General features: G+C 42.3%; 1 protein-coding gene across 2 annotated transcripts in view; it reads right to left on the bottom strand.

The window, feature by feature from the left end:
- Positions 1-8,998: 8,998 nt before the first annotated feature.
- LOC119450555 (RNA-binding protein 24-B) overlaps positions 8,999-27,248 on the bottom strand; it is a 101,566-nt gene continuing 83,316 nt past the window's right edge. Inside the window, exons 3-4 of one of the 2 annotated variants that reach the window (XM_037714048.2) lie at positions 21,953-22,043; positions 8,999-15,035 (exon numbers count right to left, since the gene is read on the bottom strand). In XM_037714048.2, coding sequence (XP_037569976.2) covers positions 14,600-15,035; positions 21,953-22,043 — 527 coding nt within the window. In that variant the 3' untranslated portion in view covers positions 8,999-14,599. The remainder of the gene's footprint in view (positions 15,036-21,952; positions 22,044-27,248) is intronic. The other variant, XM_037714049.2, reaches the window with a different exon arrangement.

Here is a 27,248-nt window from a genome sequence, read left to right as displayed (position 1 = left end):
GACATTTCTGGGCTTTTTTTTTTTTCTGGGTGTTGAACAGTTGTGGTCATTGGTGTTCTCTGTCAACACAGGCTCTCATCTGGTGCGAGTACAAATGCTTGATCATATGGCAGCATTGTCTTGTGGCTCAGCAAGTTTAATTACCGTGTTAAACTGTTTTGCAAGGCCCCCTTATTGGTTCGAAACGCAACACACGACATTAAAATATATACCGGCATTATGATAATGCACGTGTGACTGCAAAATGCACAGTACTGCAATTTTCTGTTGTAGTCGCAAATAATTTGTAACATATAGAAGATCTAATGGGGCCCAGTTGGTATTATATAGAATTCGAAATCTACATTAATTGTTATGGGACCAGTTGCTATTAAGAAAGTTCAAATTGCGCGCCGTTGCGAGTTCCTCATTGTGTGTCCCATTGGGATATATATTTGAGAGTGCGAAGTGTTTATTCATGCAGGGGTTCTGCCGGTTAGAATCTACAATTAGCAACTGGACTTAGTGGGACCCTAAATGCTAATTGGCTGTAATGACATGATGAGTAATGCTGTGAAACGACAAAATACTTAAAGATAATAGCACAATTAAAGCGCAATAAGTCCTGATATAAGAGGTACTTGTAGTTTGGTGTAGTCAATAGAGAGCAGCATTTATTCCTGTTTGAGTTCGCCATAAAACTTTACCTTTTCGTTTTGTCAAAATGGTGTTACATCCGGGTGGAAGAATTTGCTGGCATATAGTATTTTGAGAGGTGTGCAGCATTCAGGACGAAGAGTTTGACTAATTTAGACAAAGACATGTATAAAGAATTTTCTCACGCTACTAGATGGCGAGCTGAGCATTGACCTCTTATGCAATCCAGGGATTTGGGGTGTGCACAAGTCAAGGCTGCGCTGGCACTATTTTGACCAAAAGGTTCGGTCCCGTATAAGCTAGGGCTGCACCTCGTCAAAATTGTAAAAAAAAAAAAAAAAAAAAAAAAAAAAAAAAAAAAAAAAAAAGTGCAGCCCTTACACGAGTCTGTACGGTACATTTATTTGGGGTGCCTCAGTGAAGCAATATTATCTTGCACATTTGTGTACGAATAAGCTTCTCAAATTGAATGAATATCAGATAACATGGTTTCTTTAACAAGTAATCAACAGTGCTTAAGGGCTGAATTTGCAAACCTTTTTATTCACACAGGTGCAACTGTACATGGGTCATCTGGCAGTTACTTTCAGCTGGATGACTACTCAGGTCGAAGCAGGTGGCAATCGCAATGAAAATCTAGCTGAGTAGCCAGTTGCATTTAGATCTCCAGTCAGATCAAAGCAGCCACTCATTTTGTCAAACTGGCTATCATTTAAATACAACTGGTAAGATGGTTCCAAAGAGGTTATGTATGGTCCTATGGGTGACGAAAATGCAATTGGTTCAACACCACTCAGTGGTGAGTGGAAATTATCCAATTGGGCACACTGAATTGTTGCGACAGGGCTAGGTTTTTTTTATGTAAATGCTTGTAAAATCAGGCATGAATCAAAGACATTGCAACTGTAAGTAAATAAAATATTTGTTTTTTAAATGCAACACGTCTTGTGAAATTATAAAACATGAGTGCATATATATATAGTTGTTTTTTCATCCATTTTCATTTCCATGAATTTATCATTTCTTTAATTCAATTAGTAAGGACAAGTAATTTCCCCTATGTCAATTGTCCTTGGTGTCATTGTTTGTTGGTTTCTTATGACATGATTAATAATAATCGGGCCACTCGGTTCCCTTTCTTCTCATTCATTACATAATGAGGGCTCGAATCCGGCAACATTGATCAAGTAGCATATGTGGGTTTATTGACCAGTAGCCGTCACCCTTAAAAGATCACGTGCTCGTGATGCCTGTGGCAGAAAGGGCGTTCCACATCCGCCGCCATGGTTTGTGAGTGGTGGCGCTGGCTAACACTCCCAGAGTTCTAGTTGTAAAACATAAATACCCCAGAAAATGAATGGGAAAATGGCTCCGCGGTAGCTCAATGGTAAGAGCATCGCAAGCGTAATGCGAAGATGTGGGATCGTTCCCCACCTGCGGACAGTTGTTTTTTTCATCCATTTTCATTTCCATGAATTTATCACTTCTTTAATTCAACTAGTAAGTACAAGTAATTTCCCCTATGTTGTCCTTGGTGTCATTGTTTCTATATATATATATATATATATACACATGCATTTTATATGCATATTATATACTACACGGATTAACAAACAGGGCTCGAGCTACAAATGCCTGTTATAAAGCTTTTTTTACCAAACGACACGGGCTGCTTGACTATGTCATCCCCCAGCAAAAGTTTTCCAAAAGCGTTTAGTATCAGAAAAATGCAAAGGGTGAGCTAGAAGTTGTTGAGCATATTGCGCTTTGCACTTTCTTAAGTAATGGAAACAACTGTCTGCTAACAAAGGTGACGTGCCTTCGAGCAACACATATGCTTTCTTTTTGCAGGTACTAACTTGTAACCTTGTAAAAGGCTGTTGGCAGTGTCTGTCTGTGCGTCCGCCCTTGCATTTTTTCATAACATTATGTAACATGCGATGAACAATAACACACCTGGGTAAGAATAAATAAATTAAGAAGGTATCAATGTGAAGGCGAACATGAGACGAGCATCCGCAGAGAATAGGCACAACACACAGGCCAGGAATGTTCATATTCTTTCACTGCATAACAAAAGTCTAGTGAAATGCACACTTTGTAATGGTGTGCAAAGAGCTGAGCTATAGGTGCGTATTTGCTATGAACAACTTTGTTAGTACAGGCTCGCTGTTCTCCTGAATAATGGGCAGGTAACATGACGTGAGATCATAGTTGAAAACATGATGCACAAAATATGATTACATAATACAGTGCAACTGGTACACCTTATGTGCAGGCATTGTAGGACAGAGTTAATTGGAGATAACTGGGAAAGGTCTTCGTCCAGCAGTGAGCTTACAACAGGCTAATGACGGCAACTTTGTGATGATAAAACATGTGCATGAAGATTAAACGATTACTTCCACTCTGCTACTAATAATGACTGAAATACCATCGGAATGCACTGTACACTGTCATTGTACGTCAGCGAGTTCAGCTTCTGTCAGTAATGCGGATCCAGCTCTTGATGGCAACATTCTTTGCCCCTGCTGTAGGCAGCACAAAGGCAAAACATTTTCGAAGATGTGAATAAACCTGGTATCACATTACAAAACAAACTCGCGTTTTACAAATACAGGTGCACATTATGATATTGCTTCTTTATCCTAAGTGCAAAATATGGATTTGACAAAGAAAAAAAATTGCCTTGGCTTGCTTGTTGGCAACGTTTATGAACTAAATGAACTGATCTACTGGAGGGTCAATGGTAACAAAATATGGTTTATTACATCAATACAGTATTACTGCCCGTCAATGAAATCAGCATTTTTCACAACAATACCCCTCATTTACGTAGTAGCTGAACTGAATAAGCAGAGTAGGTGAAATGTATAGATTGCGCATGACTTTACACTGCAACTCAGCCAGTACGCTCTTGTTCTAGTTTATAAGCAGCTCTGTCCGATATTTAGCGATGTGGTCGCAAGATTGTGTCTGGCTTTCCTGGCAGCAAGTGCTGCAGTCTTACCAAGGGGGTTATTAAAAAACAGCATTTGTTGTCTTGGCGCCATTCATTCACTTGTAGTATTAACTCAAGAAGACATTCGTAGCACCATGCTAAGTGTGTAAGCATTGAGAATGAGAACAGATGAATGAAAGTGTAACAACTGTGCTTGGATTGTAGCAGACACGTTAGGTGCATTGATTGTACCCAACACTGCTCTCAGACTACCAATACCGTCTACATGTCTACGTGCATGCATTATGAGAATGGAAAAACTGTTGCCCGTAAAGTAACCTTAAAGGGGCACCCAAAACATCAGTGCCGGTACGCTTGTGTGAGGTCGCAGATTTCAAAGTTTCAAAGTTTCAAAGATTTCACCCGCTCGTAGATCGAGAGCCAATCTTCGACGTCGTATTCGTTGGAGCCGCTGAAGATGGGAGGATCGCGTTGACGCACGGGGCCAGGACAAATCAATGTTGGCGGTGCCGGAGGTGTTGTTTGGCTGGCGTCATCAGGCATGATGGCCGGCAGCGTCCGATTGCGTAGTTCCAGGGTTGGGGAAGTAGAACCCAGCACAGCTCCACCAAATATGTAATGGGGTTTATTGACGACTCAGAAACGCGACCGTCTCAGTTGAGCGTCGGACACCGAGAGCGCGAGCCCGTCTTCGTCGGCGGGCCGATGATGCTAGTGCGTCCACAGGGCGCGCCAGTCACACAGGGCGCCAGTCTTCTTCGCTACAGTATATTAAGTTCTTGAAACTTGCTAAGTGCAGTCTTTGGCTACTTTAATAGGCCTGATGTGCTGCCCAGGTGGCACTGCGGAAGTGCCAGTCAACAGTGCCCTCCCATGCTGCTTAATCAGTTTCAGGTAGTACAAAATGCAAGGCCCTGCTGAATGCAAGGTGCCGCAGTATCTGCTTGTCTGAGCTGCGCTGTGGTTATGCCTTCTGTCGCGAAAGAAGCATTTAAAGTGCTGTGTTGAATGTGCACACTGCGCACAAGATGTCGTAGATGCAGTTTTGCCATGGCACAGCTTTCTAGTATGTTCCATTCAAGTCACACAATGTTATAAGCTGCAACGACAAACTTTTGCAATGTGTGTCTAATCGCTTCATCATCATCATCATCAGCCTATATTTATGTCCACTATAGGACGAAGGCCTCTCCCTGCTATCTCCAATTAACTATGTCTTGCGCTAGCTGATTCCAACATGCGCCTGCAAATTTTTTAACTTCATCACCCCACCTACTTCAGGACCTAAATAAATGTTACCACCACCACCACCATCACCCCACCTAATTTTCTGCCGTCCTCGACTGCACTTCCCTTCTCCTGGTATCCCTTCTGTAACTCTTATAGTCCACCGGTAATCTATCCTTCGCATTACATGGCCTGCCCAGCTCCATTTTTTTCTATTAATATCGGCTATCCCCGTTTGCTCTCTGATCAACACCGCTCTCTTCCTGTCTCTTAATGTTAGGCCTAACATTTTTCATTCCATCGCTTTGTGCGGTCCTTAACTTGCTCTCGAGCTTGATTGTTAATCTCCAAGTTTCTGCCCCATATGTTAGCACTGGTAGAATGCAATGATTCTACACTTTTCTTTTCACCGACAGTGCTAAGCTCCCAGTCAGGACTTCAAAATGCCTGCCGTATGCACTCCAATCCAATTTTATTCTTCTGCAAATTTCCTTCTCATGATCAGGGTCCCCTGTGAGTAATTGACCTAGATAAACGTACTCCTTTAAAGGCTCTAGAGGCTGACTGGCGATCCTGAATTCTTGTTTCCTTGCCAGGCTATTGAACATTATCTGTCTTCTGCAGATTAATCTTCAACCTCACTCTTACACTTTCTCGGTTAAGGTCCTCAATCATTTGTTGTAATTTGTCCCCATTGTTGCTGAATAGGACAATGTCATCTGCAAACCGAAGGTTGTGAGATATTCGCCGTTGATCCTCACTCCTAAGCCTTCCCAGTCTAAGAGCTTGAATACTTTTTCTAAGCATGCAGTGTTGGGGACACAATCTCTTCAATTGTGTCTCCTTGCCTGACCCCTTCCTTGATAGGTATCTTTATACTTTTCTTGTGGAGAACCAAGGGAGCTGTGGAATCCTTGTAGATATTTGCCAAGATATTCACGTATGCCTCCTGTACTCCTTGATTACGCAATGCCTCCATGACTGCTGGTATCTCTACTGAATCAAATGTCTTTTCATAATCTATGAAAGCCATATAGAGAGGTTGATTGTACTCCGCAGGTTTCTCAGTTACCAGATTCATGACATGGAAGTGATCCATTGTAAGATATCCATTCCTTAAACCAGCCTGTTCTCTTGGTTGGCTGAAGTCAAGTGTTGCCCTGATTCTATTGGAACTTATCTTGGTGAACATCTTACACAATACTGAAAGCAAGCTAATGGGTGTATAATTCTTCAATTCTTTAATGTCCCCATTCTTATGGATTAGTATAATGTTGGCGTTCCTCCAGCTTTCTGGTACATTTGAAGTTGTGAGGCATTGCGTATAAAGGGCCGCAAGCTTTTCAAGCATGACATCTCCTCCATCTTTGATTAAATCGACTGTTATTAAATCTTCTCCAGCAGCTTTTCCCCTGGTCATGTCTTGCAAGGCCCTTCTAACTTCATTGCTAGTTATAGGAGCCTCTGTATCCTGTTCATCACTACTTCGAATGAAAGTAGCTTGGCTGCTCTGGGTACAGTTCAGTATAGAAATCTTCCGCTGCTTTTACTATGTCATCGAAATTGCTGATGATATTACCCTCTTATCTTTCAGTGCATATATCTTGCCTTGTCCTATGCCAAGTTTTCTTCTCACCGATTTCATGTTGCGCCCATATTTTACTGCTTCCTCAACCTTTTCTACGTTATAATTTCGAATATCCCTTACTTTCTTCTCGTTGATCTGTTTCGACAGTTCAGCAAATTCTATCTGATCATCTTGAGTTTGACACTTTTATGCTTTGTCATTTCTTTATTAGGTCCTTTGTTACATGGGAGAGCTTACCTATTGGTTGCCTTGGCGCTTAATGTGCATCCACTCAGAACAGCGATGTAATTAACTAATTGAACTAATAAATAGGATAATAAATAAGCTGCCAGCGTTAGCACAGTGACCGAGTCTGATCGGTTCTGGTACATGCCGATGCTGGCTGCCATTAGACTGCCAGCCACAGACATGCTTATGCAGTACATATTTCCCGACAGTGACCATTGGTCAAATTGCAAGATTATGTGTTTGTATGTAGCCTTTGCGTTTCCAAGGGTCTGGAATTTTTTACAAGAATTGCTGGAAATCTGTATGTTTAAAGAAAAAATAGAAGCACAATGTTTAAAAATCCGTAACTGTGCACCAAAAAAAATATATTGCAGTTCTGTAAACTGCATCCCTTAGAGCATCTAAAGTGAACAAATTTGATTTACGAACTTGCAGCTTAAGTGAATTGGTTAAGTTTACCACAAGGGTTTTGCAAAAGTCCTACTCGCAAATTATTTGTATATTTCAGGGAGGTGTATAGTAAATCAATCTTGTTCGCTTTAGATATATTAGGTGCAGTTAACAGAATTTCAATATCGTTTTTCATTGCTATTTGGGTTGTGAACTATCTCGATAGTTTCGTTTTTGAAATTTTGCAGTTTTTAACAATTTATTGACAAGCTTTATAAAGACATTGACAGCTTAAATAAAAAATCTGCTTCCAAAAGTCACTAGATTTTATCTTTTTCTTTTAAATGTAACAAACCTACTCAAACTCGGTGCAGTGGTTGCCGAGAAAAACGATTCCTCCGTTCACATGGATTTAGATAGGAGTTCCCAAGCTAAAGCGTCATCCTATGTTAGGGCTTAAAGGTAAACACAATTTCATGCCTGCCAACCTGTGAACATTAAAAATCTTAAAAGTCGCACAATGCTACACCGGAAGAGCGACAGGTGGCAATAGCACAAAAAATTTTTTTTTAATTTTCCCTGAACTCTCTCACTTTGAGGAGCACTTTCCCACTTTATAAACAATGATTTCCTTTAGAAGCCGCATGCACAAAGCAGCAAACTTGAAACGGCACATACTGCCAAAGCAACATTGTTTTTTAGATAACAGTTACTTTTTCAACTACCTTGCTGATACTATGCCGTGTATTAATTTTTTTTCTTTTCCGATAATACTATGGTTGGATAATATGTTGGATGATACGATTTTCGGATGATACGCCTTATTTTCCGGTTCCCGTGAAAATCGTATTAATGAGGTTCCACTGTACTCCTCTTATGTCATTTCATCAACAGACTTCTAAGGGTATGGTCGGTGACAGACATTTTCGGGAAACGAATTTGCTTTTCACAAAACCTAAGATAAGAAACATTTGCAAAATCGTAGGACAAGCATGAAGTCGTTAACTTCACGGAAAATTCGGGACAGTTGAAAGGTATGCTACTTGTACCATAAACTCTACTGTGGTTCACTCGGCGGTATCACCAGTTCTTCTATCGTCAGCAAGCGGCTGGACAGGAGACTGCCACACATATGCTTAGGGAAATAGCACTTGTGCTGTGCGATAAGCGAAGAACGTTTTTTTACACACGCTGGATAAAATAAAATGCTTGCGCTGCTATCTCCACACCTTAGTCTAACCTTAGATAAATATGGAAATGGTTGGAAAAAGATAAAAGAGTTATAGTAGGAAGAACACTTTTTTTCAGCACCTGAAAAAATGGCCCGAAATTTTCAGCCCCCTAAATTACAGAAAATTTAAACAAAAGCTTATGCAATGACAGAGTGCATGTTATCATGAAGTCCCCAAGTGAAAGCAGTCGTACCAACACAGAATAAGTAGCACACTAGCCTTTTGTTTTATGCATTTCGAAACATTTACATTGCGTGTGTAGAAAATGATGTCACGTTGACTGTGGCATATTAGCTTACTCTTGTATTCCTGTCAAATGAATATAACATATTGACAGTCTGTCCATATTTTTTACCTATATGGCATACAGAATAGCCCTGCTGGAAATATTTGTAGTGGACAGCGTGAAACTTAGTTCATTTTCAATTTCTCCAGGCCGCCGCCGGAAGCCAACTGATTCCGGCCGACGTCTAGGGGGAGCTGCGTCTCACCCCGATCATCCATACTCTCCGACGGGTGCTAATAAAGTGCTTTCTCTCTCTCTCCAGGAAAAAAACTGACTTTTTCTTCAGGTCATTCAAAATTTTAGGAAATTCTGCGTCTATACCTTTAAGCACTGAAAAAGCAACAATGAATCAACATAAATTAGCCCAAAAGCTTCATGCCACTCAGTTTTATGTACCATCAGGTAGAGGTGAAATCATGTAAATGAACACAAAACAGGACCACAGCATGTAACCAAGTGTACAGGTCTTTATTATGAAACTTTTTAGGATACATATCACAATCAGGTCGATTGAGAACATCAGAGCGAACAAAGTGGGCCTTATATTACTCAGCATTTTTGCCTTCTCTTTTTGTCACTCCTTTAGGAGCCCCTTACGAGAAAATAACATTAGTGATAAAAAGTATAAACCATACCATCAGATATCTGAAGTTTTTTTCATATGTGTTGAGTGTATAAAACAGGAACGGCTAAGTATCTGTGCGTATGTTGGGAGTGCGTAGTGTTCCAAGCGTTACACTTTGATCTTAGCAAACGATACTACAATGTCCACAAAGAAGACGCCAATCAGTCCAGATCTACACTTCTTCCAAATGCCAGCACAGGCATGCCACGTCATTCAGATAGAACAGTTCTGCATCACACATTTGTCCAATGAAGACCACGTTCAATTGTAAAAAAAATTGGCATTTAAAATGGCACAGTTCCTAGAGTCCATTATACTATAGCACACTGACTAGAACAAAAACTTTCTTTTTTTTTGTGCAGGAAAAGAAAAAGATACAGAAGGAACTCTTTTACTCTCCCCCCCAAGTCTAAAGCTATGGTTAAGGCAGTATTGGCTCTTTACCATTTATACATCTGATCTGCAGGCTACCAATTTAAAAACTTGCATGATTGTCAGTTTACAAACAACAATAGCCATTGTTTGATTGTCACTTGGAACCTTTAAGGCACGCAATTCAAATGAAAACAAATTCAATCTCCAATTTCAGTATGTCTTAAGGCAATGTGCGATTTAAAAGCAGAATAAAGAACTGCTTGTAAAAAAAAAAAAAAAAAGACAGGTGTTGGTTGAGATAAAATAAGTAAATGGCATTCAAATGGAAGGTTTAAAAAACAAACTGATGGAATTTCTCTGACCTGATTGTTCTGTGACAATGTGTGAGTGATGTGCATGAGGCTCAGTATAAAATCTGACTGGTTAGAAGATTCTAACAATAATGAGTGTTCCTCCTCTCTCTCGCTCCTTACGTAAAATATACATCTCATTCACCTTCGATACGTCCGTGTCACGCTAGCCTAGGTAAAGGCCATTTTATGTAAATGAGTTCGTCTAGGACGAATATCCACTTAAAAGAAAAAAAAGAAACAGGTGGGCAGCATTCGAGCAAAGGGTGAATGAACCACTGCCACAAAATGCTGCTGCTGCATCACAGCCATTTGTTTTCACAACAGCACCTCTGCGAGAACTCATTTGAGCAAAATGACAATTACATGGCTACATGTGACAGCGGTACTGGATTAAACTTGAACAGGGGGGAGGGAGGGTGGGGGGTAGTTTACACATCCTAGTAGAAAACGGCTTCCAGTTTTCGCCAGAGCTGTGGCAAACACAGTCACTCCGCTGCGGAGATTGGGAATGCACAAATGTATAGGGGGTTTGATCACCTTTCAACGTGAATCGAGTTTTAAAGGCGTGTCAGATCCCAGAAGCCTCGGAGACACAATATGCCATAACTATGGCATATCTATTCCGTTCGTGGCTCTGTCAAAGCTTTGAGCAGCTCACCCTTCCTCTTCCCCTTTTTCATGAGCTTTGAACACGACAAGGAAAGCGCAGTCATAAAATGCTTGTTCCCAACATCTTGGAATATACACACTGTGTAGTACTGAGCAAAAGTCCGCAGACTGAATGAACTGCTGCTGCTGCTGCTGTACTGGCCACCTTGCGGGGTGCCAATTCGAATCCAATGCGCTCAGACAGCGGGAGAACATAGGCAGCCCATGAGTAAGTTTTCAAAGGAACCGAGCTTTTGACGACCAAGACTGTGGATCAAGTTTCCAGCAGTGCCATAGTCATGGGGGCTTGTCAAAGCACCGACATGTTCGTTGCAGCTTGGACACTGGGACTAGGGCTTGCCCTGTTCCATTTCAGCCATCACACGTGGACAACAGCAGCTGTTGTGGATCGCCTGACAGCACAGTGTGGCGCAGCTGTGTATCCCTCGTTTCTGAACGACAGCACACAGATGATTCTGACGCATGCAACTGATACGCAGCACGCACAGCCTCGTTTGGACGGTGCGTTTGCCACAGCTCGGGCCTAACGAAAGCACCTTGCTTAAATGTTCAGCCCTAATGTGCCTCCCGTCGTCTCAACAAGAACGTTTGGGGGATAAAAGGGGAGTGTGAGGGAGGGAAAACATAAATAAAAATAAATACATAAATAAAAGGGGCAGGGAGTGATAAATAGTAGACAAACAACAATGTAAAAAAAAACAAGAAAAAAAAAAGAGAGACACACGCGGGTGAGATCCAGTGTTTATGAGACAGGTGCCTGTCCCCAGTCGGCTAGTCAAACCCGACAGGCTGCCAGGCCCACAATTTCCTGCGTGTTTTTCTATAAGGCATTTGAGAAAGACCCTGTAGGTTCTCGCACACGTGTGGCAAGAAGGCTGCAGCTGTGTAAAGCTGAATACAAAGGCAGCGTTTTTTTTTTCTTAATCTTTAGAGGAAAATATAGTTCATCCTAGCTACATCTTTTCTTTCGTCTTGTATATGACGCACAGCGACATGCGGAGACGGAAATTTGCTTTGGTTTCTAGCTTCTTCACAGAGAGAGGGGGAAGGAGTCATAAGCGCTATGTCAGCCAACTTCACCTGCCTTCTCAACGCAGAGAACGAGATGACTCGGAAAGAAATGCGCGTGCTGGGACGGACAATCTGCAGAGCTACAATCACTACACGCGCCTTGGAATTAGCCGTCGCGAACTAAGTGAGTTGTGACATCGCCAACAAGAGGCTCCTGGGAGCTCTTGCATCTTTTGAGCTCTTGCACCATCATCGTTTTTTTGTTTTGTTTTGTCTTTTCCCCATTTTTTTTTCCAGCAAGAGTTGAGACGTATACTAATCGAGAACAATTCTGCCTAGTAGGGCGATTTGCACAAATAGGTCGTTAAGAACTTGGTTGGCTAGTTTCGTGCCTCTCGCATTTTCCCTAAAACTGTTCAACTGAAAATTTTCACCAGCATGTCCGGAATGAGCGTCTCTTGGAGGTGATGCATAGATGATTGGTGAAAGATGCGGAAAAAAAGAGAGAGAAAAAAAAAAGGCAATGAAAAGCAACAACATGCAAGAGCATTTGGTTATCACAATGAGGTGGCATTTTACAGAACCTAGACAGTACTTAAATAGCGTGTCTGTGAGCTAGTGAAAAAAAAAAGAAGGAAAAAAAAAAGGGAAATCGGCACTTCCCACTGTACTGCTCCCTCACCTTGCTAGCTCAAAGCTCCATCGTAAAATAGATAATGTGATGGCTTAAAGCACCACCAGAATTCACGGTGGCACATTGCAGCACAGAGGATTGTTGTCTTGAGGTCGCTCACATCACTAAGAGCATGTGATGCCGCCTTCTGAAGTAATAATCACAGCAGATGTTCTTTCAGTACGCAAGAACTGACAGCGCCATTCTGCATGCTACAATGCTACCAGCAGGCATCAAGCAAAAGAAAACAGCCATTTGCGAATGATTAACAAAGAGAAACGAGAATGAAAGCAAGCAGTTTCACTGAGCAGTAAGAGATGTGAGCGAAGCTTATTTACCGATTATGTTTTTTTATCTTCTTTTTTTTTTTCCCCTAGCAGACAAGGCACTGATATGCAGAATGAATGGGGTGTATGAAATGATGGCTGCGTGCTAGCAATAAGATGCCCCGAATGATGCCACCAGGCTGCTCTTTGCACTGCGTTCGTGACAGAAACATCTTTGCAAACACAACAGAAAGTTAACAAAAAAGAATAGTCCGTACGAGTTGTATAGCAAATTTTCCACGTTTGCTTGCGCATAAACGTTCAATGCCAACAAGAGAAAAACAAAATCAACAATGCAACCTGAACTTACATGCGCAGTTCATTAACAACAGCATTTGTGAATGAAACAGGCACTTCAAACTGTCACAAGTTTGAAAGGCCACAAAGAGTATGTCAAAGAATGCCAAATAGCTCCCAAATTAAGTGCCGACCAGGTAACCATGGAAAGGGCAAAAACAATAAAGAAAACAATGTGAGGCACGCAATCGTGATCGCAGGCAAAGAGCACACTGCAGGCATTTGGAGCTTGCGCGTACGCTTGTAGCAACATGATCATGCGAAGTGTTACCATGTGCCCCTTTGATACGCAGGGCGTTCATCATGCATGTTAAAGAGTGTAGCTAATTAAGTGGTCTGTGTCTTGCGTATGTATACATGTCCTCTTGTGCGACAGCCACCTACAGAAACACAGCGGTGGCAACAGACCCCACAGTGGTACCAGACCATAGTAGTAGTTCTCTTTTGTTAAAGCTAGTCACCAGATATTGAGTGGTGCCAAGCGCTGCTGTGTTTCTGTAATCAATGCTGGCAGCTTAATAAAACATCAGGCTGTCGGCTAAAGCGACCTGTCATCGGGGGGGGGGGGGGGGACGCATTCAGCCAGGGGCGCACAAAACAGTGCGCTGGGAAATCACTGGAGGCGCCCTGGGAAAGATTGGCAAGCATTCTGGACTAACTACACTTCTGAGGAATGCCCAGTCTATGCGTTGTCTACTTGAAGCAAGCTCCTTGCAAAGCCTTGACATTACACTAGTAATCGAAACCTTGTTGAAGCAGTGGCAGCACGTTCGAATCGGCCTAATTTTTAGTTTACAAATTACGAGTTGATCAATCATGCCCAAGAGTGAGCACTCAAGGGCAAACATGACCACTTGCCCGAGTGCACAAGTGAAGCAATGAATCATCCTGATGCACAGTAACAGTGGTAATGACTAGCTTTCAGTATATTATACTACAATTCATTCCAGTGCTCTTTACAGCAAGAACATGATCCCTTCAATATTTCAAGAAGTGTGCAGCATCACACACGTCACGACGTGGAATGCTGGCACTTCACAACTTGAGCAAGTACTCGTAAAGGTTTGGCGCTTGGTGCACTTTGAACGGGGAAGCAAAAAAAAAAAAAAAGAAAGGTCATCACTGACTACAGCAGTAATTTCTACTGCACATCTGTTGAAGGTGATGAAATAAGAGGCACCCCGACTATAGTGCTCTTGCCCCCCTCCTAAAACAATATGTCTAATTGCAGCGACTTCCTGAGCAAATACGGGATGTTTTAATTCCCTCGGACTAGAAAAGAGAGGCCAGTGAAACAACTTAAAGACCTTGCAACAATTTTGAGTGTGGCATCCCTTCCTCATATGTGCATGCACCCCACAAAGTTTCTGGTCGGTAAAGCTAGATTTGCATTGTCCTTAACAGATGATCACCCTTTAAATGACTACTGCAAGGAGCTTGCCCCAAGAACTCTGATAACATCAGCGAAAAGATAAGATTTAGCGATTAAAAAAAAAAAAGTTCATCCAAGTAGTCCACCAGGTATATCTTCTTCACCAGTGCTGCTCTTTCGGAATCATCTTTGCAGCATCTGGGCGCTCTGGCTTGGTGGTGTGACGAGCCTTCTATATATCTCCCGACCTACCCAACTCTGCTTTGGTATTGCTCTAGACTACTTGTGTCGGTTGCGTGCGTGGGTGGCGGCGGCGGGCGGCACGAGGTGTACAGGGCCACCACCCAAATCACTGTAGCCGGGCGTCTTGAGCTTGTGTGGCGGCATACGGCATGGTGCTGAGGGACCCAGCCGCGCCACTAGTCACCGCCCCCAGGGGCTGCTGCAGCGTGTAGTAGGCAGCCGCCGCCGCTGCTGCGGCTTGCCCAGCGTGGTGCGCAGCTGTGGGCGGAGGTGGCGGTGGTGCCAGGTAACTGGCAGCAGCGGCTGCGGCCAGGGCAGCAGTCGATGGGCTCGTCGAGAACGGGTAGCCTAGTTCAGCAGCTGCAGCAGCTGCAGCCGCAGCCTGGTTCGCTGAGGCAGCCGCAGCTGCAGCCCCGGGTCCAAATGGTGACGGCCCATAGTCATAGAAGGCGGCCGCAGCGGGCGAGAGTGGAGGGTGTGGCGGTAGGATCAGGCTCGGTGTGTGCAGGTAGGCGGACGGGTAGACAAATTGCTGATGTAGCCTGCACATGGTATGCCAAAGAAGATAAGGACAGCAGTTGATGGCGGTGGATGCAGAAAGTCAAAGCATGACATGAGATGCTACAGAACGAATGCTTCTGGCGGGTAATTCGTGGAAATTATCTGCTTCCAAAGTGCACGGAAGGTTGGTGCAACTTACGGCAGTACACACGTTATGTGCAGTACTACTCATTGCCAAGTTGTGCAGCATATGTATATGCAGCAGATAGTAATGTATATTTCATATTGTGGCTATCAAACAAACAGAGAGAGATATTTGTTATGATGATTGATATCACTTTTTCGTGGCAAACGACATGCTAAGCAGTCCAATGAGGCACAGATGGCGGTGCATTAGTTTGCAGTGTGTTGTGCACACCACCACTTGTTTACCGGACCTGCGTCACCCACAAAGCATAAAGGCTGCACCTATATACTTTTTGCCTCAACTTTGAAAAATCACACTTGAAAAGCACGCTGTACATGCACAATATGTGTCCGTGATATGCAAGCTACAATACCTAAAGCGTTCATGAACCTCTCAGACAACCTACACAGGCTATCCTACAAGGAAGAAGGGGCAGATAGCCCGGGCCCCTCTTCTTTCCAAACCCTAGGTCTACTCTTGCGTAAATATGGGAGGAGTGTCAAGCGTCTCAAATAAATGGCTGCATGTGGACTAAGGTAATAAAATTTGTTATTCTCCAGAAGATTGAGTGATCATATTCTCCTGAGCATCGCTTTGCAGTGATGTAAAATGCAATCTTTTTTTTATTTTATTTACATGATCTCTGTACAAAGCCATCATCATGTCCATAACAGACATTATATATCTCTGTCTAAAGACGTGTATAGAACAAAGAAGCTGGCTGGTACAGAGGAGATGCATGACCAATTTTATATGCTAGAGCCATTTGGGAGTTAATCTAATAAAATCTAGCTTCTATTTTTCATAACTCTTTCAATATACACTGCTTACGCGAAGTGAGCTGAAGACTGCATGATGCCATGTACCCACTACAGCGCCAGAAAGACTGAGGCAACTATATTTAGGTATATCAACTGTTAAGGTATGGCATCTATTCGAATACAGGCTGGCCTCAGTGCTAGGCTTATTCCTGAAATTCGGAAGGTCAGAAAAGAAAAACTTTCCTCAAATGCAAGCCAAATTAAAACGGGCATTTCACTGCAAAAAGAATGTGCAACATCGTCAAGATGTTACACTTTCAGAATGCTTGCAGCATCAGAACAACCGGAATTTCATCTCATGTCACCAGAGGACTGTGAAATAGACATATCAAAGGCATGTCGAAATAGACGGGCGTCTGAACTTGCTTCGAGCTATGCGTCAAAGGTTTGTCAACCTTTTCATCTTTGTCTGTATGATCCTAGTCTTTACAGACATTCCTGCCTCTCTGTGTCCTGATAAGATCAGAGTCTTTTTCCCTCTTATGGCATCGAGCTATCTGCTGTCAGCTGTGTCTGGCAGTTGTGGCCAAACCCCCTCCACGAATCTAATTTTGTACATTAAAGTACTGGCCTACATTCGAGTAAATGCAGTATGTTTGACCAGTACATGGCCAAGTTAGCATTCGGAGCACCAAGACAATGCCAAGTGAGAAAGGTCAGTGTACAAAAATGGTCAACAAAGGCGATATCATTCTGTGAACAAAATACAAACAAAGCATGGACAGTGCCTACAGACATTGGAGGCAATTTTCTGGGCATTTCCAGCACATGATGTGTCGGCGTGACAGAGACAGTTTACCTGACGTGCGATGGAAACTGGTGCTTCTAAAGGCAACGCCCGATATTTATTGCTGCCTCACGTGAGCTTTTGTGTGTGATAGCACAGGTGATATGAAAATACAAACAATGGGCTAAACAAAGGCCTTTAGCACTAACCTTGCGAACATATAATGATTAGTGCTTCATCTACAGCTTAAATGGCCTTCTGCCAATGCTTACACATCATTTAAAGTGAAATGCAACTTTTAGTAGTCAAAAAGGTGATCTAGTGCTTCATCTGCTAGTATTTGAATATATTCTGTCCTCGTTTGCATATTGTCCAAGACAATGTGCAGCTAGTGTTTCTAACACATCATCACACTATTGCCTGTTTTTATAAACCAGGAGAAGAAGTCCTGTAAGATGCTGTTGGAGAGATGTCAGCTGCAATGAAGGATTGAAAGTTACCCTTTCACATACTTGAAGTATGCACACAGCAGAATAGCATACCACTGCCACCAAAAGCATGCACAGGCAAGAACGACTTTGGTGATGTTTAAAAACAGCACTCAATGCTAGCAGCACTAGCAAGCCGAGATCGATTAAATTGTAGAGTTTAAAGGGAGATGCTACTTGAAAAAAAGCAAGTTTTTTTCAAAAATGATCGATTTTTCTTTTGTTTTCACTTGATTTGTTATAAGTTTAGTATCTCTACGGTTATGAAAATAAAAATGAAAGCCGAGACTCAACTGGAAAAGGGTTAAAATTGTGTCTAAAGAGCACAAGGTGGCTGTTAAAAGCCCGAAAGTGTGCTGTCTCCTAGCGCCTCGCGGCCGACAACGCACGAGCGCTCGCCATTGCGAATCGCATGAGGAGAACGGCCAAGCCTCATTCTCCCAATAACCAAGGTTGCCCGAGCTGCTGTGGCGCAAGAAATAATTTTAAAAAGAATGCGTTTTCCAGGTTTTTCGAGTGCTGCAACTTTCAATTTTTAACTCTCAAACGTGTTCTTCTTAGTTTTTCATTTTGTAGCATTTTTAGAGTTAGTGCACTAAAATATGCGTTTTATGTAGTCTGATCATAATAAAATTTGAGCAACATGTCCTAAATCCAAAGAAACAACTTTCGAAGCTTTCCACAAACATTCAGTAAGATAATTTCAAAAGTTTCTTCGTTGAGAATGGTAAAACTGAAGCTCGGGAATTTTTTTCTAGACTGAAACACAAATGTTAGATAATATTTTTTTGCTTTATTGAATTCTACTATTCATTGGGAGCAATATCAGCTATTTTTTTTAGTGTTTTCTTGAGCTCTCTGTTACCGCCTAAGCTAGCAAAAAAATGCACTGTTTTTACAAATGCATGGTGTGCAAGAAATTAAGCAAACGAGCTACCAAAAACTACAAGCAGATTCGAAAAGAGGAGCTCAAACTAAGTAAATGGTGAAAGTTTCGTTGAGCTGTCACAAATATTTAAAGAAAAAGTTGTACGAGTAGCATCCCCCCTTAACATGCCAAAGCAACTTGCAGGCTAAAAGATGTCATTGTCTCCCATTATTTCGAGACTCCAAATAAATTTCAGCCAGTTGGGGTTCTTAACACATACCTAAATTTTAAATACATGAGAATTTTTCACACCATCCAAATGCGGCCGCCACGGCCGGGAATCAAATCCATTACCTTGTGCTCAGTGGCACAATGCCATAGCCGCAGAGCTACTGCGGTGAGTAAACTGAGATCAGTAAAGGTTATGAGTCGTGGGGCCCAATTTGACAAAAGAACATTCTGTTTTTGGTTACAGTGCATTGAAGAAAAGACAGTTGTGGGCAAAGAAAAGAAAGAATCAAAATCCTGCTCAAGACTCTACAGCAATTCCTTGGCGCCTTCTCAGCATGCACCTTGCTTGCAGCTTCGCTCTGCAGTTCATTCAGTGCAGTGCTTCCTCTTATGTACATTTGTGTTGTAATGACAGACATCCGAACACCGCACACTGTGAAAACCATACTAGGAGCCAAGAAAGGCAGCATGTTTGCTAATTGCTAGAAGTAGCTAGATGTGGCTGCAGGTTACTAGACAGGGCAACAGTGCAAAAACTAGATGGCATCGAAATACTACTGCACTTCCTTCCTGAAAGGCTATATGAAAGAGGCCAAGTAATGCAGTGAAATAGATGCTCCATAGAAGGTTATTTTGCAGCCTGTAAAATGCACATAACTTTTATTACTGCGGTGATTTGGGGTGAAAAAAAAAAAAAAGCACCACATATCCACGAAGTGAATGATGATGAGTGCGTGAAGCACCGGGGGATCATTCGGGCAAAACTGCCGGAAACGTTCTCCGGAAGCCGAAGCTTGGCATACATATACTATATATATATATATATGCTTATACGCATATATACTGAACATGTGTACAGTATATACAGCGCCCTTGTGCACCACAGCGCCCTTAGCCGTCTCCATGCAAACCAGAGCTACGGACGGACAACGGACTATGAGGGACAAGGCTCAGCCCTAAGGTGCTTCGCTCCTAAAAGTAAGGAGAGTTCAATACGCCAGAAGAGAGAGAGATCACTCAGGGGCCCAACAATGCACCGATGAAAGCTTGATGCACCGACAGCATCGTCATAATGCGGCAATTTCAGGCACTTGGTGCAATGAATGTGATGTTGACCAACGGCTCTTTCATCACTGGTTAATGAAAATGTAATGCGCAATTTATGTTCGCATCATACGGCCGGTACTGCAAAAGGATAAAAAAAAATAGATAAAATAAAAAAAGAAACACAAAGAAACATTTTAACATTACACTCTACAGTCACACTAATTATTGCTTAATTGCCACGGTGGCCACATGGAAGGTTTTGCAATCATAGAGGCAACACCACCAACAAGCCGAGCAGACTTGGCAACAATGGCGGGTCAACTTATGTTACCGACATATATGCCTCACAGCTATTGGTATCGCAGTTCAATAGGAGCCAGAGTTCTAAGCCAAGGGAAAGCGAAATGTGGTACCCAGCGCCGTGTAATTTCTCTCACATTGCTTGAATTTTGAAGCTTCTGCGGCCAATAACTTGGACTTGCATGTGTTAAGTATCACAAATCCCCTTGCTCATACTTCTTTGACATGCTAAGAACAGACGTTGAGAAAAAATGGTTGAAGACGTATGAGCCTCAAATCATTCCTTGTCAAGCAAGCTTGTAAATGAGAGGCTGAGGAGTGCAGGCCATGAAATAAATTTCAATCCAATCAAACATCCACAATTTCCATCAACGTTACACTCTTGCCTGAGCCATCTACAAAAGCAGTGCCGACTTAAGAAGAAGCTTTAGCTTGGGATCTCCTATCCAACTACATGCGAACAGTTTTACATGGGAACAGTTTACATGAAAACGAGGGAATAGTTTTTCTTGGCAACCACAGCACTGAATTTGATCAGGTTTGTTGGACTGAAAAGAAAAAGTTAACATCTCGTGACTGTAGGCAGCGGATTTTCATATGTAGGCCTTAAATTTAATTGCAAAATTTAAAAAACCATAAACTTGAGGGGAGTTTTAGCTTGCGAGACTCCTATCTAAATACATGGGAAAGGAGAAATCGTTTTGCTTGGCAACTACTGCACCTAATTTGAGTAGGTTTGTTGCATTTAAAAGAAAAAGTTAGAATCTAGTGGCTGTTGGTAGCAATTTTTTTTTATTTAGGCTATCAATCTTTATAAAAAAATATTGTTGAAAACTGCAAATTTTTCAGGAAACGAAACTGCCAAGTTTACGACTCAGTGCAATGAAAAACGATATCACAATTCTGTAAATTGCATGTAATAGTACATCTAAAGCGGACAAAATTGATGTATTAAACATGGCTCTCAAAAATACTACTAATATGTGGGGAGGGCTTTTGCAAAACCCTTGTAAAATATGTAACAAATTCACGTACAATATAAATTGACATACCAAATTCGTTTACTTTGGATGCTCTAACGGGTGTATTTTACAAAACTGTGATATATGTTCTTGGTGCAGAGCTACAAATTTGTAAACTTCATGCATGTATCTTTTTTTCTTTTTTTTTCAAAATAAGCAATTTTTGAAAACTTCTTTTGAAAAGTAGTGACCTTGAATCAATATTCCACTTACAACAGTAACTAGAATTTCACTTTCTCTCTCAAATGCAACAAATTTCATTAAAATCTGACCAGTGGTTATCTCAGCGAACTGTTTCTGTGTTTTACATGTATTTAAGTAGGCGGCATCGGAGCTGGGCCCGAGCCAAAGCTTCCTTTCAAGTATAAAGTTTACAACTCTTACTACCCAATAAAAATTCGATATCGCAATTCTGTAAACAGCACTTAACACATCTCAAGTTGACAAAATTGCCGTATTATACATGCGCTGAAATATACCACTAACTTGTGAGTAGGACTTCTGCAAAACCATTGTAAACATTGAAACAATTCCACACAAGCTGTGAATTCATATATGAAATTTGTCCACTTAAGGTGCTCGAACAGATCTAGTTTACAGAACTGTGATACCCGTTTTTAGTGCAGTCGGGATTCTTAAACTTCTCGTTGAATTTTTATTCACCAATTTTTTTAAATATTCGTAAAAAATTCCAGGTCCTAAATCAAAATTCTGCTTCCTAGATTCGCTACAATTTGTTAATACAAAATTCCAGGCTGTACATCAAAATTATGCTTCCTATAGTCGCTAGAATTTAACTCTCTCTCAAATGCAAGAAATTTTATTCAGATTACTCAGGTGGCTGTCGTATAAAGGCATTTCTGTGTTTTACATGTATTTGAACAGTGAAATCCGAGTTGGCCCAAAGCTTAAGCTTCTCCTTAAGTTTGAAACACTGAAATTTGCACACACCTAAAGAGTCAAGCCTATCTTCAGCTGCACTGATCAAAAAATATAAGTGATAGGTGAGCTCACTACTTAAGGCTTTAAGCCCAATCTTAAGTTTTATATTCACGGGTAGTAAAGCTCATGACACGGTAAGATTGTGCATTTGCTGTTGACACAGCCACATGTTTGCAAGGTCAAATTTCAAGGTACCGTAGGCAATTTGAGAAAAACCTGCGATTGCTGCGTCCAGGGAAAAATGAGGACATATACAATAGTTCACTTTGAAAATCCAGAATGAGCACTCAGGTGTTTAAATGCAAAGGCCAGCGGCGTCACTTACCCAGCATATTGACTAGGGAGAAAGGTTGGGTAGCCTGCTCCCCTCACAGATAAGGGGAATCCTGCACAACAGAAATGTTGAAGAAATGATGCTGCAATAAAATGAGGGAAACAAAATGGGACATCTCAACTACTGCAATTACAGCACAGGAACACGTCACGATGAAGCTTGGGCAAAGCAAAAATCCCGACTTCAGCCAATATGTGCAGCAGCAACAGTGAGAGCCAGTGCGATATTCCATGCAATAAGAAAGCAGCATCCAAAAAAAGCTGGACATTGCTGGGCATCTGAAGCAGAGCCCACCTGTTCGGCACGACAATACTTAAAAGGGCTGTCAGACAATTTTAAATCTGGAGAAACCCAATGTACATGAAAGAAGACCATCAGCAGATCCAGGCTGACAATTACATGAAGAAAAAAGAAAGGAGAGAGAGAGAAAAAAAAAGGAAGAAAACTGAGAATACGGGCAGATCCCACACATATGCGCGAATCGGTGATAAGCTAAGCTTTAAATTATTATTTTTTTTCTTTCAATTTTTGCCCTTTTTTTTTTCACTTCCATGTAGCTCAACGTTCCTCGCTCAATGCATGCACTGGAGCCATTTAGAAGACGAAGCCATGGTGCTACCGAGAGAGAGAACAACTTTATTGAGAATGCCTGCAGAAACGATTAGGCTGCCTCCTACGCAGGAAGGACGAGCTTTCATCGCGGACTCGGCCACTACGTCAGTCTCGTGCGTTATGCTCCTTCGAGGTCTTGCTCCCTCGCTACTTCTGCAGGTCTGAGAGGGCCGCCGCCCCCTTCCTGAAGGTGCCGCCCCCCTTCTGCTCGCTACTAACTGAACAATTTGTGCGCCCTTCAAACAGCATTAGCACAGATTGCTTTCGTGTGACATACTAATGCTGTCTGATGAGTTCGTGCTTTCATTTCGCCACGAAAGAAGGGTGTGCAGTGTTTTGAAGCAATGCTGTGTCTTCGTCTCCTCTGTCATTTTGTGTGCCCTGGTTGCGCTATACCTCGCGTAATAAAATATTAACTAGCCCACCAGTCGGTTCCTTTGTGTCACAATTAACATTTACAACTTTCTTGATAACTCCATTTAAGTTCAGTGAACTTCTTCACGCGCTTAGCTACTGTTGTCGACTTGTTCACTTCTCTGTATGCGGCCTCTAAATTGCACATAATTTGTAATAAACATACTAGTACCTGCCGACTGCTCAGCCTTACACACAAGCAAGAGAGTTTTACTGAAATGCAGAAAATTCTATTGCCGTATACGTAGGAACCTACATGCTACTCTGCATAGGGAATGAGATGAGGAGGAGTAATAGGACAGGAAAGGAGAAAAAGAAAGTGTCCCTGCAGTATAGACAAGCAGAACAATAGGCAAGAACTGAAGAAGTCGGCAACAGAAAATCGAAAGTCAGCATCAAAAGTAGCCGAGTGTGCAGAAGGAAGCAAAGGGAACAAAATGGTAGAAGAGAGTGCACTGAGCAGAAGAACATTGAGTAACATAGAAGAGTAAAAGGAGAAGTGAAGCGAGGACATTTCAGTAAGCAATATAAAAAACACCTTCGCTTGTCACATTCACACATACGCACAAGATCTGCCTTTTTTTTTTCAGGTCCTTATCACATTAATTACCACTAGTACACCACTGAAAACCACGGACTCATAGCACAATGGGCCATTACCAAATATAGGTAAAGCTCTCATCCTTCCATTGAAGTCTCTCAGCATTTCAAAAGTGGAAACAAAAATTATGCAGTGAACATAGTAGACCTGATGTGTGGCGGTTTCCTATGACACTGCTGCCCAGATAATTGTAATACTCGAAACTCAATGGCTTTTATGTGCATATCGTGTCAGAACATGATCAACATACCATCTGCTTTAAATGAGAAGAGCTCAATTATTAAAATTTTTGTGGAGCGGAAATAGTCTTTTGGCAATGTATTGCTAGTAATGGTAGATATCAGTAAGATGTGATAACCATTTATAAACAGATTAACATAATTAGAATTTATTAACTGTGGTGGACCAGCCATTTAACCTTCTGCCACAGATTAAAATATGATTTGATGCAGTGACAAGTACTATTGGTGCCGTATTCAACATACATCTATATATCAGACATGGTATATATGGTATATCTATATTCACAACTCAAATGAACTGCGGGGGGCGCTGCGAAAACTGGCCGCGTCTGGCTACACTATGCAACATGGCGGATATACGGAGGTCCCGCGTCGCCGCAGCCGCTGTGTTTGATGTACAGTACACTGTAGTTTGATGATTTTCGTGCAGTGTCATGCCGGTTTGTGCTGTTTTGTGGAAGGAAAGCGAGTAGCTTACGCCGACCAAATCGGTCGCACGGTGTGTGCAACATCTGGCGTTACAGCGGACCTGCACGAGAATACGAATATCACCGATGTATTCCTGAACCCATTGGTCGTGGAACCAAAGTACTCGTGCACTGTTGGATGGTCGAAAAAGTACAAGCACGTTTCTTCTGCTTTGATTCACTGTTAAGGTGTATAGATAGCCCGGTGTTTCGAACGTGCGAGACAGCGGCCGGCAAAGTTGGATACCTCCACGCTGGCCTCGCCGGGATTTCCGAAATATTACAACCTGCTCAGTTTGGCACGTTTAACATGGCCCGCAGCAGCGCACCGACTTGCTCGATCAGCTGTTGCCGCTGTACATGGGGATAAATGCGCAGCCGGCGCACACTTTCTCATTAGGGAGTTTTAGTATAGCGAAAAATGCTTACGTTAGCGTTAGCGTGCGACGCAACGCTAACGCAAAGAAAGGCTGCACTGCGCGGTACAGGGTAGTGTTTTAGAATAGCGGAACGGAGCAAAACACTAACGCTAACGCAAATACACTTGGGCGCCATCCCGAGGCGGATACAGCAAATATGAACAAACCCTCTCGTTAAGCCTACTCCGCTGCTAATCGAGAACATATATTGAAAAGCAACGTCCATTTGTCACCTGTACGCCCTGTCAAAGCATCATCACACAAAACTAAAGCAAACACGAGCATTAGCGGGGAACGAATGAGCCGAACAGTGCAGGCCGACGATTCGATAGATCCAAAGTGGACGGCTCTCGCTTCAACAGGCGCCGCCATCTTGCCCTACGTATGGAATCCCTTGCGTGTGTTAACGTTAAACGCTATATTCCTGGAAATAGCGTACGTACGTAAGAGTTCTAGCTATGTTTATGTTCTGAGCATGCGGAGTTTGCAGCATGCAACGCTAACACCAATGCTAAATCTTTGCGTTTGCTGTTTTCCACTATACTAAACCTCCCTATTGTTGTAGCCTTAACACATTTTTGTTCGGCGAAGGCGCAAACTCTGCATGCTCTTTTCAGTCCAGAGAGCAGGCGAACCTAAAATCAAGTTTTGCACTTTATCGCGAGCATGCACTACAAATCTGTGGCGAACCTTTCCCGCTACTTTTGCGTTCCTGTTGTCTATTTTACATTCAAGATTTGCGCAACATGACTGCTGCTTCGCTTAGCTGTAGTTATTGCAGTAGTTGGCGCATTGTTTCTCTCGTAGAGAACAAAACGATAAATAAGAAGCCGAAGGATCTGCTTACTACAATAAAAACACATTTGCACACCATGTGCAGGTATGGCTTGTGGTGCGTGGCCTGACCATGATTGATTACTCCCCGCTGACTACGAACATGTCGCTTATGGCTGCTGTGTAAACTAATGAAATAAAACAAATGTTTCCGTATAAATTAATGTTAGATCAGCTACTGCATGATGAATCAAATTTTCATGTTATGTATTCTATAAGTGACGTATCCTGCATTTTAAGTGGCCAAAACTGTGCTCGCCTCTGAACTGCCAATTTCCTTCAGACACTGATAACAGATACAATTGCTTTGATAATTACACATTTTCAAATGAGCGTCTACTAATTTGCACTAGTTACACGGGTAGCGTGTCCAGGTTGCAAGGAAGGCATACCGCTATGCCACTCCATAGTTATTTTGCACGCTGGTGCGTACATGTTGTGCTTTACCAACATTACCCGGGAGTACCTGAAACTCCGATGTACCAATTTTCGCTGATGTACCATACTCGGTAGTTTCATGTTGTGCGCCACATGTATCCGATATAACAGCTTTAATCAAGGTAAGATTGAGTACCGCGGTGACATTTGCATCCTAAACTGCATTACCACGCCGGCTATCACATGAAACTACATGTTGCAGCACGCATACGCTGAACATTATCACGACGGCAGTAACAACCTCAACGCAAACTTCCTGAAGTTCACTGTAATGATTTACTGCAAACATAGTACAAACAACAGGATCGCGTTCTCTTCACGCAAACAACAAACCGATCCTCGCCTGAAAAAAAAAAAAAAAAAGAGAGAGAACTTTCTCGAGCAAGATGTTGAGAACACAACAATTCCGTTGTCGCAGCTTATGATTAGATTCGCAATCCATGTGGCTCTTCGGCGCCGCAAAACTGCAAAACGCAGCACAATTCCAAGGCTGTGCGGAGTTTCGTAGATGGTGGCGCGGCTGCTCGATGAAACGCACGAGGTTTCATCGAGCGGCCGTGATGGTGGCTCCATCGTACTAGAAGCGCTCCCGATGGCAGTGCAAAGGCTATGGACGGAGTGTCTGCTCCGACTGCCCCGACCTCCGTACGAGGTTTCCGGCGCTCGCCGCTAGGTGTCGCATGAATTGCTGGAGTCGCGAATACCAGGGATCGTCTCAACTTTAACTGAAATAGTCGATAAATATAGTAGAGCTCGGTTTGTATTCATCAATGAGGCATTCAAGCAAAAAATTGCCAAGCTAGTTTCAATATATTTAATGGAATGGCTCTCCCCGCACATATATTGCGATATAAAGCTGCTTTTATCATTCAGACTTGCAACACGCGTTGCATGTTTGGCGCACTTCAAGCAAGCAAAAAAAAAAAAATGCACAAATAGGGCATGTAAACAAGACCACGCCCCTCGGACATGTGCAACTGAACCGTAGTTACAGTGAACATGGCCCCAGGTTTCTTTCAATGAATACAACCTCTTCTGCAAAACTGTGTCAGGGAACATGTGAAGCTTATTAAATTGCCACCACGAAATTTGCTCTCCCGATCGTGCAAGGTTGCAAGAAAGGTTCCTACTCATAAGCAAACTATATCAGCAGTGAGCACATGTATTACAAGATATTTTTCAAGTGGCATTGTAAACAAATATGGTGAACAATGTGCGAATGGACATTATCCGAGGCTTTTTTCTGATCTGTCATCCTCC

The sequence above is a fragment of the Dermacentor silvarum genome, chromosome 4, assembly GCF_013339745.2.
Source record: "Dermacentor silvarum isolate Dsil-2018 chromosome 4, BIME_Dsil_1.4, whole genome shotgun sequence".
In the NCBI taxonomy this organism is placed as follows: domain Eukaryota; kingdom Metazoa; phylum Arthropoda; class Arachnida; order Ixodida; family Ixodidae; genus Dermacentor; species Dermacentor silvarum.
This window is presented reverse-complemented; position numbering and strand designations above follow the sequence as displayed.